The sequence below is a fragment of the Xyrauchen texanus genome, chromosome 5 (genome assembly GCF_025860055.1).
Source record: "Xyrauchen texanus isolate HMW12.3.18 chromosome 5, RBS_HiC_50CHRs, whole genome shotgun sequence".
NCBI classification, from domain to species: Eukaryota; Metazoa; Chordata; class Actinopteri; order Cypriniformes; family Catostomidae; genus Xyrauchen; species Xyrauchen texanus.
Window position 1 is genome coordinate 17,244,859 of NC_068280.1, and position 22,308 is coordinate 17,267,166.

At 37.7% G+C, this 22,308-nt stretch overlaps 1 protein-coding gene across 4 annotated transcripts in view; it reads right to left on the reverse strand.

Annotated features, from left to right (window-relative positions):
- Positions 1-22,308, reverse strand: part of LOC127643433 (serine/threonine-protein kinase DCLK2-like) — an 86,506-nt gene that overhangs the window by 47,811 nt on the left and 16,387 nt on the right. For 2 of the 4 annotated variants that reach the window (XR_007970518.1, XM_052126182.1), the window contains exon 3: positions 1,097-1,226. Coding sequence is in view for 3 of the 4 variants with exons in the window: in XM_052126182.1 (XP_051982142.1) it covers positions 1,097-1,226 (130 nt within the window). In the remaining variant the exon portion in view is untranslated. The remainder of the gene's footprint in view (positions 1-1,096; positions 1,227-22,308) is intronic. The other 2 variants (XM_052126184.1, XM_052126183.1) reach the window with 1 other exon arrangement.

The window sequence follows — 22,308 nt, forward strand, 5'->3', positions numbered from 1 at the left end:
TCACACTATTTGGCAAGTTTTGCATGAAAGTCACCCTTTTGATTCATTATGTTATAACTGCACATACATTATTTGAATGCCTTTGTAGATGAGTTATTAATTATTAATGAACCCCTTTATAAACCCTTTACAAAGGGAATGTTAATGTAAATTGTTACCATTAAATAATAGGCTATAAATGAGATAATACTCTCATGTAAACCCTGCAAACTACGTGAAGATAAAAAAAAAATCTAAAATTACTACATTTAAAACAGTCATAAAGTATGTTGGATTAAAGTTCATGTTGTTTTCCTTATGTAGTGGAGGGTGTAACAATTCCAGGATGGGAAAGGAGGAAGCTGGGACCGGCTTGACAAATATGTAGACATTTAATAAACACTTTTCAGTGTTTCCTCGCTCTTCCCAGACGCCGCTCGGCCCCACCATGTTCGACACACAAAATTGGGAAATTCTCCGGGTTGTGACCTATTCCCGACCCACCCACACCACATTTCTAGGGAGGGAGTGTTGGCACGTCAGGACTGCCCGCACGTGCCTGGGTGTGGGATCAGGACGAGGGAGAGGGGGGGATAGAGAGAGAGAGGAGAAAGCAGAGAGAGAGGTGAGAGACGGGCTCGCCGGCCCTGGACACGCCATCGACTGGCCCTCAGCTCTCTGTACTGCGTCTGTCAGCGGCAAGGACTCCTTGACGGCGCACCCTTCCTCCTTCCCAGGTTTTGGCACAAGTGTAATTGGTAAGGTCTATGCTTAAGGGAAAGGAGGAGGCGGGAACCGGCTGAGTAGTCAACATAAAATGTAATGGTATAAAGAAACTGAAATATAAAACACACAGACATGCGCACACACAGCGGTGGCGTGTCTCTCTCTCTCTCTCGCTCTCTCTCTCTCTCTCTCTCTCTCTCTCTCTCTCTCTGAACTGGCCTCTGGCTCATCTCTATCCCCCTCCTGGCTGATTAGGACAATTCAGTGCTGGGTGTACGTCCTCCCGGCCCGGCCACCCCCCGCTCCTCTTCACAGAGGGATAAAAGGTTTTATTAGAGTTCAGTAAGAGAGACAATGGTTTGAAATGAAGTTAGTGTTTAGCTGGGCCTACCGGTTAGAAAGGCTGTGGAAGTCTTACCACTGTGATCCAACACAAAATCATCCTGTGCGTAACGGAACTTCTCAGGACCACATGCAATGAACACATCATCGTCCCCGAAAAAATCCTGCAAACATGTAATCTAAACACAGAAGAAAAGGGTTGGGGGAGAGAAAAAGAGAGAAACACTGTTTGAGAAAGTTACCATATGACTGCAACAGCTATCTGTAACACTGATTAACTGATAAAGCATATAGTAGGCTAGTTAACAATGTCCTGCTACAGAAGACACAGAGCATGAAAAGTGTTTAAAATACCAACAGCTAAACATTCTGCCTTTAAGTCATGTCAGAATGATGGTTATTACGAAATTATCTCACACATTTATTCCTGTTTTACACAGGAAACTCTTTAGGGGTGAATAAATTAAATAATCATGGTAGAAGCAAAAAGTTGTTGGTAAAAAATAAGTTGTAATTGTGAATGTTGACCATACATTTACTTTGTAAGCATTTTGTGTACTGATGATTGAAAATAACTATAAAGCTTGGCAGAAAATAGCAATTTTACTGTTTTAACTGTAAAATAAATAAAACATGGCAGTGATTTTCTACATCTTATCAGTTAAACAAATATAATAATAAAAATCACATGCCTGGGATTTCATTTTTTTTTTTTAAAGTTAATAATAATAAAAGTTTTTTATAGGATAAAGACAAAAATGGTTGTACAGGTTTTTGTTTACAGAATCAGTATGTGTTTGCAGGTGCAGCTGGCTTAGTTTACATTACGTTTTTGCAACAATTAATTGAAATTACACTTGCAAACCTTGTACAGATTTATGACGCATAATCCAGTTCCGGAAAGCTTGAGAGGAAAGTGTCCATCAGTTAAACCCTATGAAATTGTTGGTTTCGAAAGGCCCTTTGAAGCAGTTAAATTTGAGCCCTTCAGATGGTAAAAACACTACAACATGGCGCCCATGATTTTCCCTCTTAGAACTGCCCTTTGGGGTTTGTAAGCAGGGAAAGTGTCAATTCCACATTTACAGTAAAACACTCCAAATACGCATCCATTTCTCTTCATTTTGTTGCATTAGTGAAACCGGACCTGCTCGACCTGCTCTGAGGGGGATTTGAACAAGTGTCTTCCTGCATGGGAGTTGGGCACGCTAACAAGGAGGCTAAAGGCTACAACTGCTAGTGTCAGTTGCTAGTGTGCCTCTTGAGGCCAGGAGAGTGAGGTTTACACACACTGCACAGCATGTACCAGCTGGCTACTGTTACATTAGCACTAAACATCTTGTAAAAAATTGTAAAGGTAGAGTAAGGATCACTCAGAATATGTCAGCAAAAATAGAAATCCTGATTAAATCCATCATTGATTTTGCCATATGATTTTTGGTAAAAAAAATTCTTTAAATAAATAATAATAATAAAAATCCTGGGAAGACCAGGCCACCCATGGTCTTTTAGATACATTTACCAAATTGACATTCAGGGTGAGTGTCTAATACAAAAACAGAAGCACACACAGTCTCAGTGGTAATGGGCAAGGAATGATGTCCAGAATTCAGTCCACTCTTTCTTTCATAGAAGTGGGAACAGAGGAACAGTTCAAAGGATTTATTACCAATAAATATCTACTTCGACAGTGCTGGCAAAGAATGAAGATCCCAGCACCAGCTGCAGTAGTGGGGGAGAAGTTTGCGCTATGGCCGTGCAATGGGCAAATCCTTGAACAGTATTTTCGAAGGCGAGTATGTGCGTCAAGGTAGTCAGGAGCAGATTCATGTGGAATCCTCCGTTGAAATGTAGTGAGGTGCAGGGAACAAGTGCATGGCAGACTGGAAGGCAATCCCTCTCCCGACACGGGCAGAGACAAGGAATACTCTGTTGAAGATTTGTGAGCGCACTGAACAAGCATAAATCAAATTGGAAGGCAACCACACTCCCGACACAGGGGCAGAGACGAGCAACCAAACAGATACATGAGACAGGGCCAAATAGGCAGAGAGAGTGAGGTAAGTTAATTCACACCAAACAACAATCAAGAAAAGATACTGACAGCATGAAGGGATTAAGTAGGGAGTGAATCAGCAGAGAACCAGGTTCTGCTAGCATGCTAATTAGTGACATGATCAATGTTCCCCTGGGAACAATCAGTGATCGCATGTTAACACTGATAATGTATGCTGGCAGCGCCTGCGAAACTTGAGGGAGAGAAATGGTAGACTAAAGACCACAAAGCGCAGGGTTTTTTCAAGCTCCTAATTCACCCACTCTGCTTGCCTATTTGTCTAGGGATGGAACCCAGAGCACAAACTCACCATTGCCCCCAGCTGTCGACAGAATTCTGCCAAAAAACGAGACACAAATTGGGGCCCACTATCAGACACCACATCGATAGGGAAGCCATGAATGTAGAAGATGTGATTTATGACTGCTACCACTGTCTCCCTCGCAAGGGAATGAAACGAGCCACCTTCGAGAACTGGTCCACTAAAGTCAAAACGACCATGCTGCCATGGGAGGGGGGGGAGACAAGTTACAAAATCCATGGCTATGTACGACCAGGGTCTAGCAGGGACAGACAGCGGTTGGAGGAGCCCGGCCAGGGGTTACAGGAGGTTTTATTTGCCGTGCAGTTGTCAAGCAGCTACAAACCGGCGTATATCCTGCATAAGCGATAGCCACCAGAACCACTGTCTAATGAGCAGCTGGGTGCAAGTTGCCCCTGGATGGAAAGCGAGGTTGGATGAGTGACCCCAATGTAGGACATGCATATGAACTGATCGCAGAACAAACAACTAACCCACTGGGCACATAGCGGTGGACACAGTGTTTCATACTGCAGCACAGACTTTAGCCTCCACTTCCCAGGATACCATGCCCACCACTCAAGTGTCAGGTAGAATGGTATCCGGTGGGATGGTGGAGGTCTCGACCGCAAAACATTGAGACAAAGAGTAGGGCTTGATGTTTTTAGAGCACGGGTGATACGAGAGAATTAAATTAAAATAGTGCCCAGCGAGCCTGTCTAGAGTTAAGGAGTTTAGCACTACGAATGTACTCTAGGTTCTTATGATCAGTCCAGACCACGAAAGGTACCCCGAACCCTCTAACCAATGACGACACTCTCCCAAAGCAGACAGACTGCCAGCAATTCTATGTTACAGAGGTCATAGTTCTGTTCTGCTGGTGTTAAGTGGTGCGAAAAAAAAGCACACAAATGCATCTTTCCATCCAAGGAAGAGCACTGGACAGGACTGCTCTGACACCACCCTCAGATGCTTCCACCTCCACCACAAACTGACATGTAGGGTTGGGAGTTATAAGAATGGGTGTGGTAGAAAACCGCTTCTTTAATTTAGAAAACGCTGCCTTGGCCAGCGGGGACCAACAAAAATCAGTGCAGGTGGAGGTGAGATCCATCATGGAGGTGTGGCGAGTTGACTGTAATTCCAAATAAACCTCAGATAAAAATGAGTAAACCTCAGAAACCTCTGCAAAGCCTTGCGAGAAACTGGGGTTGGCCAATCAGAGACGGCTCTGACCTTGGCAGGGTCCATGCGCACTCCCTCGGACGAAATGGTGAACCCCAGGAACGGAAATGACTGTGCATGAAAACACACTTTGACGAACAGCCAATTTTTAGCAGTCAATAAAGCATCTGCCTGACGTGCTGAACATGGTCCTGGATATTCTGAGAGAATATCAGAATATCATCTATATAAACAAACACAAAGCGATCAACCATGTCTATAAGCACATCATTTACGAGCCCCTTGAAGACTGCAGGGGCACTGACAAATCCAAAAAGCACTATCAAATATTCAAAGTGCCCCCTATGTTTGTTGAAAGCCATCTTCCACTCATCCCCCTTCCTGATCCGAACAAGTTGATCAGCATTGCATAGGTCCAACTCTGTAGGCATTGGATGGCCAGCCGCCTGAGTGGGTGGAGAGCAGCGTCGACGGCGTAGGGCCAGATGTTTATCTACCTGGATTGCCAGATCCACCAAATCATCAAAGCATGGAGGAAGATCCAAAGGATAGATTTGTCCTGGATGTTGTCAGAAAACCCATGCAGAAACCGGTCCCATATGGCGTGATCATTCCACTCACAAGAAGTTACCAGGGTGCAGAACTCGATTGCATAAACTGAGACTCGCCGATCATCTTCGCTGCCTCCCGACCTTGAGCCGAGTGGTCGAAAACTCTGCGGAGCTCCAAGAAGAAGGTGTAAAATGAAGCACAACAGGGATGTCTATTGTCCCACATGGCGGTCCCTTATTCACCGGCCCTTCTGGGAGGATTGTGATTACGCAAGCCACCTTCATTGTCTCTGACGGGAAAGCAGAGGGCTGTAACGTGAAGAACAAGGAACATTGTGAAAGGAATGTGCTACAGGATCCCACCTCACCTGCAAAATGGGGTTGGAGGAGGAATATGAGCCTCTGAGTGTCCAGAAATGTGGTGAAACACCAGAGCCAGTGAGGGTGCTTTCTGAGTAGGATCAGCATTGGGAGGTTTGGTGGAGTTGTTGAATGACAGAGGTGAGCTCAGCGAACTGCTACGCCATCATCTCCAGAGCCTGGTTAGATGCAAAGATTTGATCCTGCTGACATCCCAGTAAAGCTCCCTGCTAAAAGATGGCTAGATTGTTCTGTCAAGACAGCAAGAGCAAGACAAAGAGACCCAGTTAAAAAGATTTATTAACAATAAATATCTACTTCAACTGTGATGATGAAGAATGAAGATCCCAGCTCAGGCTGCAGTAGCAGGGGAGATAAACAGTGTGTTCGTAAGCGAGTGTGTGCGTCATGGTAATCAGGAGCAGATTCGTAACAAATCCCCATTGAAGCGTAGTGAGGTGCAGGGAACAAGCGCACAGCAGACTGGAAGGCAATCACTCTCCCTACACGTGGGCAGAGATAAGGAATCCTCTGTTGAAGATGAGCGCAGAGTAAACTGGAAGGCAACCACACTCCCGACACGCGGGCAGAGACAGGCAACCAAACAGATACATGAGACAGGATCAACTAGGCAGAGAGAGTGATGCAAGTTAGTTCACACCAAACTTTCTCCTCTTTTAGTAACCTATCGGCCACTATTTATCGGCCGTTGGTGAACATGTCACACTGAACGATTTTGCCCTAAGATGACAGAAATCCTTTAGCATTCCTGAAATTTGTCTCAGAAGGCAGAATTGTGGCCAAAATCGTACAGTGTGCACAGGGCTTAAGCCATTCATAGGCACATTTTTCTCAAAAATGGTAAATTTTGTCTCTTTGGTGTTACGAAAATATCTATGTCTGTTTTGAGTGACCTGCTTAGACTATCTCTTTGTTTGACCAACAGCATAATTCAGAAAGCTGTTTTAAAAACAATGTTTATTTTTGCAATTATATTTGGTGCCTCTAGAAGCGCAGAAATTATACGTCACCTTTAAGTGTTGGACATGCTAAAGCTAGCTGCAACACATCACATTAATTTGAAACATTACTTCTGTCAGCTGAAAAACGTATCACTGAACCTGAAAGGGTCATAAGGGTCTTAAGATCTATTCCCATTAGTCAACAGATCAGAGAAGCATATGTATGGGCTGAAATATGTGCCACCAGAAACTGAATTTGAACCATTATATTTGAATTTGGATGGCTAAACTTGAATAATTGCATTGAAAAACTGAATTTGAATCACATCATTTGAAATTGTATTGTTTAATTAAAATTGAATTTATTCAAAAACTGAATCTGAATTGTATCATTTGAAATTGAATTTATTCGTTTGGAACTGAAGTCCAATAAAATTTGATCCTCACTGAAAATTAAACTCTCTATATATCTTCACATTCACTTCTCACAATTCAGATTCAGTTCTCAAATTCAATTTCAAGTTACTGAGACAGACATCCGGGTAGTTGGAGGATGAAGGAAGAGCAATCGAGCGCAGATCGATAGATAGCGTTCATTGGCGCACAGGACTCCTCTTGGGCCAATCAGCACAAATGTTTTGGAGCACAGTACGTTACCCGCCATGAAACTATGGAATTACGATTGTGTCAATAATAATGAATGTAACTTTATAAAACTGAACGTAACTTTTTCAGAAACTATGAAAAATATTCCATTACAAAAGAAGAAAAACACAATTAAAATGAAAAAAAAAATGAACTCAGTCGCATCGAATTTAACAGGCTCTTCAAATATGCTTCATTTTTTGTTAATGTTTTTCAAAGATTCGTTTTCGCAAATCGTGGATTCTGAATACATTGCCACAGATTTCGCTTACGCTTCGCAGTTTTTCGTTTGCTGTTTTGAGACAAACCTCTCGTGGGGGTGGGCTTAACAGTGATCTACTCTGATTGGATAGTGAGCTTTTGATGGACAGGTGCTCTCTGACCCGGATGTACAGACGTCACTCAGTGGCGCGCATATTAGAAAGCTCTCGCGGTGATTTGTAGTTATGCAATACGTCGTGCTTTGTTGTATTACTTACTAACAATATGTAAATAATATTTGACCTATAATTATATAATTTAATATTATATGAGACCTTCGATCGTCTAATAATCGTCTTCGATCAGTCTGTAAAGATGAGCTTTCAGGAGAGACATGGAGCGGCATCATCTTCCTCTTATTTATTTAAAAAAAAATATATATATATATATGTTTTTTAATGCAAAGAACAGGAACATACAAAAGAGAAAGCATACGTACATCACATAATATCAACCAAAACAATAAAGAAGACAAAAATAAATAGAAAAAATAATAATAATTAAAAAAAAGATAATAATAATAATGTATATAACAATAAAAGAAGAGGTAGGGCATTACATCACACAAAAATGTTCACATGAAGAGATCAAATGCAATGCAGATTCTAACAGTCCTTATGGCTTTCTTATTAGTAGATACTGAAATCAAATTTAGATAATTTTCTATTTCTTTTAAGAAGACAGAGAAGATAGGTTTACAGTTTAAAAATTTGCATTTGTGAATATAGAATTTGCTTAAGAAAATAATTAAATTAATAACAAAACAGACATTTTCGTTTGTGGGGTCTGAATCAAAATACCCAAATATAATGTTTGTCATATGTATTGAGAAGCCTGGCAAAATCTTACACTTGATAAAAACATCAATTTCATTCCAGAGCTTCTGAGTGTAATGACACGACCAAAATAAATGAACCACTGTTTCATCAGAATTCACACAAAAAGAGCATGTTAGCTCAATGTCAGATTTAAATCTTTGTATAAATTTCTTAACAGGATAGAACCTGTGTATCAACTTAAAGGAAATTTCTTTCACTTTATTTGTGAGAATGAATTTCTGCTGTAAAGACCAGATTTTTTCCAATTAAGGTTACCAAACAAATTATTCCAAAAGGAAATAACAGGTGGAACAGAAATCAAATCCTTAAGAAATAAAGATCTTATAGTTTTTAGCTTTCGACTCTGAAAAACAGATTTGACCAACAGTATCACAAGGTTTAGGAAAGGATGCAGTAGATACTGGTGTGAAGTAATTACGGTTTTTAAAATGCATACATAAACCAGAGGGAATAGCACCCATTACTGTAGCAAATTCTTTTGGGGTTACTGGTATTTGGTATTCAGAAAGAAATTCTGAATATCTGAATAAAAGACCTTGCTTATTAAACAAATGCTCCACTCCTCCTCCTCTTGTCCTTCAAGGCAGCTTGAAGTAAGTTCGTGTTACTGAAGTAACCAATAACATCGATACAATTTTCTAATTTTACAGAAAACACTCTAAATTTCAACACAGTGGTGGAATATTGCATATATTTTATTATATTTATTCACAATGTTTTGATAAACACATATAAAATATCATAATTTTATATATTTTTTAATAATTTTTTATTGTCATTCACAAGTTTGCAATGCACTGATGTCATGTCATGATGTTATGTAGTTTGATTGTTTGCTCTTTTGCACAGTTATTATATTCAAGGAAGTGTCAATGTAGACAGTGCAGATATCAAACTGGTCTTTATTCTACAGCAAGGCAGAAATCTTGGTGCAGATGCTGCATCTGTACATAACAACCTTGAAATTCTTAACCAGTCGCTCGGGAATACCAGCACAAGGCAGGGTCAGCAGCAGTCCGTTCAGCAGTCGGGGCAGAGTCAAACAGTGGACCAAGATATGGCCAGGTTTCAGTTTTGCAGTCATGACAATGACAAAACAGCAACATTTTATTTAGCATGCATTTACAATACAACAATAAATTTGCAAAATAAAGCCAGAACTGTTGCACACTGTAACGTTACATGAATAAAAGTTTTATCGATGTTATTGGTTACTTCAGTAACACGGACTTACTTCAAGCTGCCTTGAAGGACAAGAGGAGGAAGATGATGCCGCTCCGTGTCTCTCCTGAGAGCTCATCTTTACAGACTGATCGAAGACGATTATTAGACGATCGAAGGTCTCATATAATATTAAATTATATAATTATAGGTCAAATATTATTTACATATTGTTAGTAAGTAATACAACAAAGCACGACGTATTGCATAACTACAAATCACCGCTAGAGCTTTCTAATATGCGCGCCACTGAGTGACGTCTGTACATCCGGGTCAGAGAGCACCTGTCCATCAAAAGCTCACTATCCAATCAGAGTAGATCACTGTTAAGCCCACCCCCACGAGAGGTTTGTCTCAAAACAGCAAACGAAAAACTGCGAAGCGTAGCTGAAATCTGTGGCAATGTATTCAGAATCCACGATTTGCGAAAACGAATCTTTGAAAAACATTAACAAAAAATGAAGCATATTTGAAGAGCCTGTTAAATTCGATGCGACTGAGTTCATTTTTTTTCATTTTAATTGTGTTTTTCTTCTTTTGTAATGGAATATTTTTCATAGTTTCTGAAAAAGTTACGTTCAGTTTTATAAAGTTACATTCATTATTATTGACACAATCGTAATTCCATAGTTTCATGGCGGGTAACGTACTGTGCTCCAAAACATTGGTGCTGATTGGCCCAAGAGGAGTCCTGTGCGCCAATGAACGCTATCTATCGATCTGCGCTCGATTGCTCTTCCTTCATCCTCCAACTACCCGGATGTCTGTCTCAGTAACTTGAAATTGAATTTGAGAACTGAATCTGAATTGTGAGAAGTGAATGTGAAGATATATAGAGAGTTTAATTTTCAGTGAGGATCAAATTTTATTGGACTTCAGTTCCAAACGAATAAATTCAATTTCAAATGATACAATTCAGATTCAGTTTTTGAATAAATTCAATTTTAATTAAACAATACAATTTCAAATGATGTGATTCAAATTCAGTTTTTCAATGCAATTATTCAAGTTTAGCCATTCAAATTCAAATATAAATGGTTCAAATTCAGTTTCTGGTGGCACATATTTCAGCCCATACATATGAACCCAGTTGTTGGCATGAAGTACAGTACTCCCACACTGGGAGACTATTACACATGCCTGATACATTTGAGCTGATATCTTGGATTTCTATGACAAACTACAATTTGGAACAGAGCCAAAAGTATTTTTGTAATTTAAATTGTGATTCCTAAATAAAAAGAGGAATCACAAGATAAACATTTCTCTCCAAGATGTGAAATGTCAAACTGGCTTCAACTGCAGAGTGTTACTAGAACTTCTAGTATCTTTATTTTTCAGCAACTTGGCAACACAAATGCCGGAAGGAATTAGCTGTGAAATTTTCTTCAGTAAAACATGCTATTTCAGAAAACATTTCACCACAAAAAGCATTGTATTTTAAAATTACCTTCTGAAAACATTTGTGTACCTGCTGGAAAAAGCAATAAGAGTTAAGGGAGTTCTGGCCAAAAATATTGGACTTGGGGTATCCCTTGGTGTTTTATCAAAACTACAATAATCAAAACAGAAAATTAGAATTTTTTTCATATTATTGTGGTGAAACAACAACAAATTGTCCATTATCTGTCCCAGTTTTCATAAAAAATCTAAATAGGTTTTTGAAGCATAGGGTGCTTGAAAATTACAATAAAAACAAAGGGCCACAAAACAATTTAAAAAACATTAAATCATACATACAATCATACAAATGGAAAAAATATATAAAATAAAATATAGTGACTCCTCATTATACTCAATATAACCTGTAAACCTCTAAACAACATCTCTTTCACTGATCCTTTTATTTTAAGTATCTTAAAAGATATTCATTAAGGCTTGAATAATTACGCTCTTCTACATTTCGCCTGGCCTCCAAAGCCCAATAAAGAACAAGCCTGTGCTCAGAAAGACCTAACAGGGTGCTGAGTGTAATAACAGCCCTGCTTTTTGGCTGACAGTAAGGAAGGGTGTAAAAGCAGTGCTGTCCTAACACTGTGTCAAGACAGAAAGAAGGGATTAAGAAATAGAAAGGCAAGCATCCAACTGAACGCAGATGCTAAAGGCCAAAGTATACTTCGAGTGTCAGCGCTGCGGATCCCTCTGCACAGAGTATGTGTGACGCAAATTGCGTCATCAGCACAGCCGTGCGTCTTGCCGTGAGCCACCTTGATTTTCTTGACTCGCACACGTGGTACTCGTCTGTGCACATCTTCTGTGAATGCGCTGGCCATTGACTGTACTAAAAGATTGTCACAAAGTAGTTGTAGTACGCATACATCTAATACATTCCTATTTGTTCGCAGATGGAAATGTATACTCAGTAAGGCAACGTGGTCGAAAACTCTCTGCTTTAAGTTTAGCTCCAGCACAAGTCTGTTTAGTGCAAATGTACTGTTAGCTTTTCAGTTTTCTTTCAGCCAAAACCGATTACTATGAGGATTTAAATGGGTTAGAAACAAACACGACATCAGTTCGGCTTTGAGGAGTTTGTCTACAATTAGCTACAAAAGCACAGGATTTGTAGTTGAGAGAAAATGCTCTATTCACCTAAGTACAACTTATAGGGCCATTAATAATGGATGCCATTGAAGGCATTGTTGACAAATGAGTCTGTCACGGAGAATACTCCAGTAATGATTGTGTGTTCAGAGACTGATATAAGTTTAAAGCAATATTTAATGGGGAACTTCTGCTGCCAAAGATTTCAGTGGGTTCCAAATGAGTCAGAAATAATGTACAAGTAAATGGGTCTCATTCATGAAACACAAGAAGAACTCATTTCTGTGTAATTCGTTCATAAATCCATTCTTTGAACTGAATGTGACAATTTAAATAAGGATGGTTTATTGAAAGATTAACACAGAAAGTCACTCTGCTCATGTTTCATAAATAATGCTCATAATAACAAGTCAAAGAGCAATTAAAAGAGTTTAGTTTTGAGGGTCCTGGGTAGCTCAGCGAGTAAAGACAATGACTACCACCCCTGGAATCACGAGTTAGAATCCAGGGTGTGCTGAGTGACTCCAGCCAGGTCTCCTAAGCATTCAAATTGGCCCGGTTGCTAGGGAGGGTAGAGTCACATGTGGTAAACTCCTTGTCTCTATAATATGGTTCGCTCTCGGTGGGGCGAATGGTGAGTTGTACGTGGATGCCACGAATAGCGTGAAGCTTCCACACGTGCTATGTCTCCGTGGTAATGCGCTCTACAAGCATCATGATAAGATGCATGGGTTTATGGTCTCAGATGCCAAGGCAACTGAGATTCATCCTCCGCCACCCAGATTGAGGCGAGTCACTATGCCACCACGAGGACAGAGTGCATTGGGTATTTGGCATTCCAAATTGGGGAGAAAAAAAAATAGCTCAGTTTTGAAGTATTTTACAAATAGTAGGAAAGTACACAGAATAGAGAACTTGTTTTCATAGTTAAGCAGCTCCTACAGCTTCAGTGGCTAACAAAGAGAAAATAAAGGCAGTCTCAGAAGTCAGTCATCAAAAGTTCAACTGATGAGGATGAGGCATAGTATGGGATATCAGCTTTTACTTCTTACTGCTTTGAGATGAGCTGTCAAACCACAGTAACATCATCCACATGCTAGAGCTGCTATGTGGATTAGAGTCAATCCAAGTCCTGTGTAGGCTTAGCTGTGACTATTTTTATTTTTTTTACATTTTAATTTGACTTTTTATTTATAATAGCTGAGAATATTAATATCACTATTTAGCAGAATTTTCACCTGAGTAGAATTAACAGAAATAATGTTGCCCAATTTGTTTGAGTAACGATTTCTCATAATTCTATCATCAAACTATAAAATATGAAAGACATTTATGAATGTATCTGACTCTGAGACATGGAAATCTTAAACTTTTTGTCTATTCTTCCTAACAGCATCTTTCTGAGGTTGAACTCGTCCAAATCTCTTCAAAATAGCAAAATGTGTTTGTGCTTTGAATTGATTATTTTGAAAAACTGAGAGCAGGCGGAATCCATACTCTGATGACAGGCATTCAAATTCCGCAGAACTCTGCAAAGTCTTTTTAGCAAGTCAGCCCACTCAGCGGCCATTTTTGGAACGCTCAGACTAGGCAGCTATTTTTCTATGTAAACAAGGGGCAAATAAGTATAACTCCATTCTACTTGAATGGGGAAAGACGGAAATCTCAAGATATTTTAAACTATCAATAAGAGTGTAGTTTAAAGTTCTGTTTAAAGTAAACACTATTTAAAGTCATTCCACAAACAGTTCACAGATTTACCCTAAATATAAGTGCAGAAAATTTGAAAAATGTGCTTATGTGTGACAGGAATTTGTGATTGTGAAGGAATGTGTAGAAAAAAGAAATGTAAAATTATAACAAATAGGAAACTGATACCGGTGAACAATGAGGAACATGGAAATCCCGTTGGGCTCACTTGATTAAGTTTCCAGACAGGGCAGACACAAACAAAAGAGGGCAGTGAAATCACACAATGACCCCGACTGGCTCCACTGACACATTTCTGGTCGTGTGCCAGCCCTGTGTCTCCTAGCGATGCCTGCTGCGGCTGGCAGGCCAGTCAGACAAGCCATAGACACAAGACACATTTACTCTCTATTTTTTCAACTACTTACAGTCTGTGTGTGCTGCAAAAGAGATGCATTAATGCTGCGGGTGCAGATGGTATATATTAATTAGAAGGCAAACAATGATTGCTTTCCAGATTCATGACTCTATGTTTGAGCTGAATTATTCTATATAATCCGGATCTGCCCTTAAAACAAGTCAAGCAAATAATATGAAGGTGTGGGTCAGGGGGAGAAAGGACCCAAAGCCACTTTAAGGAGAGCCACTTCAGAAACCTTTGTGTGGATTGCAACTAAAAAGCAACTGAGCTACAATCATTTTCTGCATAAATATACAGTATGTAATAAAGAAATATCAGTATTACAGCTCTGATTACAAGGTAAATCCAACTAGGTGATTGGCCGGTCAAAGAGATTTGATTAAACATTAAATAACCCCCATAGACAGATTATAAAGTATTGAAAACAACATGTCCTATTTATTGCTGCAAGATCTAATGTCATTTAAAGGACTTGTGTCCTGAAGTGATGCGATCTGAAGTCTGTTGTCGCAGCCATCATAATGTATGTACAGGATTTCTGACTGATCGGTGACAGGTTGGTTGTGCACATTATTCTGATGTCATGCAAACACAGAACCTCCATCTCTGTATCTCTCAGACTGTGCTGAACAAAGCTATAGAGATCTGCTAAAATACTCATAGAAAGAAACAAACGGTGCAATACAAGATAAGCTCAATAACGGCATTTGTGGTATAACACTGATTACCACAAAAATACATAGTGACTTGCCCCTCCTTTTCTTAAAAAAATCTGGGTTACAGTGAGGCACTTACGATGGAAGTGAATGGGGCCAATACGTAAACGTTAAAATACTCACTGATTCAGAAGTACAAGACGTAATCAATATACAATAAAAAAAAAGGATTACTGCTAAAATTACAACTTAAACAACTTTGGCCCAATGACGTGACATGCAATTTTGATGTCCAAACCCCTTTATGATGTCAAAATAAGGAAATGTTTAATAAAAAGCACATTTATTGAATCTATTGATCTCTGTTTATCAAATGATATGAACATATATTGCGGGTATTACAAAGTACAAGAATTGTTAGACATTATAGTCACATAATGTCATACCGGATAACTGTCCGGACCTTAGAGTGACATACAAAAAAGCCAAACTAACTGTAAAAAATCTAATAAACCCTAACATCTCTGCCACAGGCATTATTGTATGAGTCTCGACAACAATATATTTAAATATTACAAAGAATATGACATCCAGTTGATTGTTATGCTTTGGAGCATTCTGTCCCAAAACTGGCCGTCAGCCAATGTCATCCGGGATAACAAGAAAACTGGAGCAATTTTATTGTGAATTTTATTTTGACACGATGTGAGACAGCATGCTACACAATCAGGAAGACCCTGAAGGACCCCCAAACAATGGTGAAAGGTAAGTATGTCTTTCATAAAATGTGTTTAACTTACCCTTTTTCCTCAATAACACACTATGTAGTAAAATCCTGTGTCATATGGGATAACGCTAAAATAACATATATAATGTGGATTTTATGTAAATATGTTTATTTAGCATGAATTTACATATTTGGAAGTTGAAGGTAGAGGTTGCAGATTTCTATAGGTAGCCAAAAATACTGCCTTATTAAGATTTAAACTGAGTTTTGTCATACCGGATAACAATTTTGTCATATAGGATAACAGTTATTTTCTGTTAGCCCATAATGTTATCCGTTATCATGGATTTTTTTCTCTCTCTTCAGCGGCGGGAAATTCAATATATATATATATATATATATATATATACATTATACGTGGTTAGTCATCTGTCATGTATGGCATTAAAATTTGTAAAAATGGCATTAAAAAGCATTAAATTAGATTTGATGATACCTGCAGAAACCCTGTATTATATTCAACATTCTCAGATAACAATTTTTTCATCTGCAGTATAGCTGCTAAAGTAAATGTACATAGTTTTAAATGAGTTTTAGATATTTATATTGTAAAACAAGCCAAAACAAAAACAAATCAAAAATGTATTTTGTTGCAGTGTATAACGGGGCGAAGTCCATTACTACAGGTCTGAAATCCATGCAATCATCTCTGAGCCAGAGCCATACTCTAATCACAGTGCTCAACTGTGCTACCAAGATTGGAGAAGGTTTAATGAGATGAGGTTATAACCTGCAACTGCATGCAAAATTCCAATGGTTGTCGTTTTATTCTAAATGCTTCTGTTATTTTAGACAATGTCTATAAAACATTTAGTGTTCATTTAATGAAATTTAGTGATTCAAGGTACTTCAACCCATTAATAAGATTTTTCTTTATAAATATGTTGTTCAATTACATGCTTTTGTAAATTTGTTGTTCAAATAAATGTTCAGTGAAATGAGTGAAGATTGCCTACTTTAACCCTTTACATTATTTATGAATATTGATGTAGAGTGACTATGATCATCAATAAAATGGTTCAAGGTACTTTTCAGTACTAAATTAAACCTATAATGTTGAAAAGTTGTGCTGTTTTAATATTCATAAACATGAAAAAATTGTTTAAATGTATTTGTATACTTGCCAAATCTGGGAAGAAACCACACTGAGTTGCATAACATAAACATTAATTATTTATGAACATTATTATGTGTAAGTGTTGTAAAAATGACAATTCATGTGTTAATTCATATGGTGTCATACCGAGTAACAATTTAAGTCAGGCGGGATAACGCTGTTTTTTCCATTGAAATGCATAATTTCACTTCATGGAGTTGAGGAAACAATAATAACATGATACCAAGTTCTGTAAAGCATTTTCAGACATTTTGCATTTTAAATCACATTGCAGTGTTAAAATGTGGGTAAAGAACTTGAACAAGTAGGATCACGTTTAAAGAAATCACAATATAATGAGAAAAAATAGTTGTGCAAAAAAATGTTTTCTGAGCTCTAAATATTGTTTACTGCATCACTTTACATATTCATTAAGTATTATTGATTTGAAAAGTTTTAATACCATAATATTTAGAAAATGCATTAACGTTATAACGTATGACATTTTGACTGGTGTCATCACATGATTCTCAGTTAAACCGCTTAAAATACATTGTTTAAAATTGAGATTTTAGTAATAAGTAAAAAACATCCCCATAAAGATAATAACTACTTTGATGTGCAATTTCAACCTATTTGAATTTTTTATCAGTTGAAAACCTTATTTGTCACTGGCCCCTTTACAGTTCAAATATTACATGAGTTTTAACAGAAGAATTAACGTAAGTGCATTTATAAAATTCTAAGCTTCACATTTCAGCCTTTAATATCATGTCTCGTACCATTCTCAAGATATAAATGTTCATGATTAAATGTGCATTATTTTTGAGTGGAAGATTTGTAAGAATCTGAAACAAAGGACCATAAATCAACTCCCGGTTGACCATGTGACTCTAAAAAGTCACTTCTGATTGGCGCAGGACACCTTAGGGGATGCAGCCAATTTCAGTTCAAATGTTTCCAAACAGGAAGAACACGCGTTTCCCTCTTCTTTCTCAAATCTTCTGTCATCTCTCCTGCTATGCGGACTGCTCAGACTTCGTTCTGACTCTTCCCTCGTGGTCTTCTCGGGATCTCGTCGCAACCAGGTCCATGCCATGTGAGGTCCAAGGAAGCTCGGGACTTGACGTCCTGAGAAAGCTTGTCACTCTCTACGGTTAACACACCCATGAGAAGGCCTCGCTTCAAAGCCAACCTCATCATTAATACAGAAAATAACTCCGATCTTACAGAGGTCCATAACATCGACGGAACGAACTTTCGACCAAGAAACAAACAACACAAAAAACGCAAGGAAACACCACTACACGCAAGTACATCTCCAATATTGTGGTTAAAGCACTGGTGTATTTATTAAATACGTTGGGTAATCCGATATCAAATCGATGTAGACTCAAAGAAGGGTAAATGGTTCTTCAGGCATTGTCAACAGACGTTCATTTTCACTGTATTGATCATTTATTTCACATTCTGTCACTCTTTTCACCAACCTGTCTCATGTATATATGTGTTAGATTAGATTTATGTTTAGAATAGCAATAAAGTTTGTCTGTATTCAAAGATGAACGACTGTGGTATATTTTGATAAATAATCTCATCCCTGTTTCTAAAAGATTTTGCTTCAAAACTGTACCTAAATACGTGTGATATTATTTCAATAAGCCATGAGAATATCACTCCAATAAGTGAATTAATCATAATTCACTTATTAAAGCTAATTCCTTTCAGTAGAATTTGTGAGCGGATACATTGTATTATGATTTTAATGGTGGAGAATAATCTAGTTATTTGTATTTTATCTAATTTATAATGGTTGTCGAACGTGACTAATTCCATTATATATTTCATTACCTAATAATGTACAATAAGGACAGTTTAATTTAGTTCATAGCTCACATAATTCGAGACCCTAAATTTCCTTCTAAATTTAGCATACCAAATATCCTTACATATAATGGTGTGAGAATGAGGGCACTTTAAAGTTCCCTTCGAAATGCTGCATACCAAATATCCTACAGCATTCTCTCTTTCTTAGCGTGCATAGCTAACAGACACACAGATCTCACATTCAGCATGGTTATGAAACATTGCTTATGTAAAAAATAAAATAAAAGGCATCATCAGAGGCATATGAATGCAGGTTTACATGGAGACAAGAAAGACTGCATTGTCACAATCTCGGTAAAGAAGCAGATTTTATTACCGTCCCTTCAGTATAATAACACAGCAACAAGTGAATGATTTACTTAATCTTTTACTATAAATGCTGACACTAGAAAATTATCCAACATTGGCATATAATTCTTCTATTTATCCTGTGGTTGTGCGATAATTTATAAGCCCATATAACAAAATTCTGGTATTATAACCTTTACACTGCGGTCAATAGCAGTGAAACTTTGTCACATTCGCTGGAAATGTAGCTGCTTCTTCTGCGTTGCAAAATAAAGTGGATACCATCTGCAAATAAGCACAAATCTCATTTAAACAGATGTAATAAACCAACCTCACAAAACTTCAGCAGATCCAGCATCCTGTGTAACACTAAAACTTCTATTATATACCATCTGCAAATATGCAGATATCTCATTTAAAAAGATGTAATTCACGAACCTCACGAAAATCTAGCGTTTTCTTCCTGTCCTCATCTAACATCTTCCTCTGAAGCATGTATTCCATCAGCAAGAGTCAAAACTTCAAAAGTTCCTCTGATTCAAAAATTATGATGCACTGTCTGTTACAATCCAAGCCAGTGATCCAAGTCATTTAAACTGTCAGATAAGTGCTGCTCGCGCTGGATCTGCACAAGGGTGTGAGTGCAACTTCAAAGTAAAAGCGCTTCATGTGTGCTATACGTAAGTAAATGTCTTATTTACGATGAACAGTATGAGCAATTGGTTTAATTTGGTATGATTTGAGAAAACGCGATTGCTAATATAGAAATGCCATCCATTGACTACTGTGTGTACTATTTTCTTCTTCCTAATAGATTAACAATTTCTTCATGAGCAAATAGATTCAGAACAGAAATCAGAAGATACTGTTAACTACTATTTAAAATAGAATATATATTTTTTAGATTATTTTTTACAAAATTAGGAAATATTGTGCTAAATAAGAGTTTATAATTTGTTTTGCAATTTTATGTTTATATTATTTACTATATTAAATTGTGTAATGCATTGTATCACCCTATTGGACACTCTGTTCTCTGCATATCGACATTGGCCATTGAAAAATCCATATCGGTCGATCACTAGTCTTAAGATTTATGTAGAAGTTTTTCCATAAATGTACAAATGATTCTAAAAGCTTACAGGGATCTAATTATGAGGTCTTGAAGTGACTAGCATGCAATTTGTAAGGGCACTGAGGGGGTGTAGGGAGGCAGTAGGATGAATAAGGGATAGAATGATTACTTAAGAGTTCAACCCCTCTTGACTACTCAAATGGTATCATCTCTCTGCTGTTTCCCTGGGGACAGACTTATACTCATCCAGTCTTATAAAACAATTATGGGTCATGGGATTATTATCATGTCATTCAATGCCATTATCAGCTAATAATAAAGCATACTGCTGGTAGTAGTTCATATTAACAGCTATAACACATAAAAACTGGTCAGTCTTATTTACAGATTACTGATCTGGCAAAGCAAATCTAAACCTCCTGCCTAAAGAAAGTGTGTGGCTTCTCTCTCTCCATCTGCTTCTGTGATGTAAAACCTTTTAAGAAAAAGAAAAAAGAAGAAACGAAGAGTGATTGGCATTTATGGAGTTAGACATTAAGGAGCATATCTGAGTGAGAGAGTCTTGTGTTGCCTAGTACAGATCCGTTAGCCCCCCTAAACATGACCCACACCTGCCAGCTGCACTTTAAATCCCCCAGCCGTTAGGTTCAATTACAGCAGAGCTGGATGGAGTCTCAGTGGGGAGCCCATGCCTCTCCACCCCACCCCCACCTGCTGAGAATTTGGCTTGGAATGCTCGGAGGCAGATGGCATCCAGTGGCTCTTGTGTTAACATGCATGTTTCCCCTAAATATTCATAATTTTGTTGTTTGATGAATGGCTTTCTTCGATTTTGAGGCTTAATACTACAGCTCAGATGGTTATTTGACCATGATATAATACTAGATTGTATAGCTTATTCAAGACTGTGATACTGGCTTATAGTAATTATCATACAAAGGCATTTTAAACAATGAGTATGTATACCAATATGCTGATAGCTTATTTTAAAAAATCCATTATCATTGGGTTCTCTGTTTTTGACGTCAAAATGCAAACAGTCATATAAACAACACTTGCACACATTGGTTAAGCCAGTAAAAATACAGGTTAAGATGTTTACATGCAGCGCAAAATCGTGGTAATGGGTTTATGCATAAACCGTTTATGACCTTACCTTAATAAAAGAAAATTGTATAAGGCATTTGCACAACCTTACAAGTTCTTGGTTTATTAAGCATAATCGGTGTAAGACTGTGCATGTAAACGCACTCAATCATATTGATGTATATTGTCTTTGAGAGGTAAAATTCTCTGCAAGACAGGTGAGTGATATCAACAGCAAAAAAAAAAAAAAAACAATCTCCACAATCCAAGGCAAGGCTAGTTTATTTATATAGCACATTCATACACAACGACAATACAAAGTGCTTTACATAACAATGATGAAGATAATACAAAATACATAAAAAAATATATCATTTCTAAATCAATTAAGAACATGAAATAAGAATAAATAAAAAAAATTAAATGTTAATATTTATTACAATGAATACAAATAAAAAGAATACAGAAATACAATGATGCAGTGGAATCAGTAAGTGCAGCACAGTGCTCAGCGAATAAATGCAATCCAGTGAGACAAAGGGCTCTATTGAAAAAGTCACCTCATAAAGGTAAAAATGCCCCAGGGGCCAAATATTGGCACCTTTATAATAAAGTAAATTTCTGACATTGCAACATATAGTCTCTGGAATGAGACAAGCAGCAGGTGTCTTTTTTATCGGGCGTGTTTGCAGCTGTGCATTGGGCACGTCACCTCAAACTCTTCACAGTCCTAGTGAGGGTGTGCCAGCTATAATCGCATATGACATGCAGGGATGCCTTGCTTGAATCATCCAAAAGATTTCTCATACAAACACAGGCTGAGAGAAACAATGGATATTCAGGGTGTGAAAAGCAGCTTAACTAAGACAGATAACATCTAAATAAGTCTATTGGATTTGCATTGTATTTTGATCTAGTAGACTCAGCAATTGTTAAAAATAAAGATCAAAGAAATATCTAAATATGTTTGTTTTGTTAAAAATAAAAATAAAAGAAATATCTAAATATGTTTGTTTTACTTTCTCATTCCATCAACAGTTTTTTTGCCATTTTAAATTAATATAAATATAAATTAATAGGATTTGTATATCTGTATTCCTTAAACCTCAGTTCAAGTGTTAAAAAGATTCATCAAAGACCTTAATCTTACTGTAGGCTAAGAACAGAAAAACTGTGAGGGTGCAGTGGCACTGAGCCTCGTCCAGCCCCGCCCCATCACAGGGATGGCTGATGACAGCACAGAGAATAAACTGCACAGAAGTGCATGAGTGGGCCAATTTACTTAAACATTCACCACAGAACAATAAGCAGATCAAATTATTTTTAACTGAACTCTTGATCAACACTTCTAAGA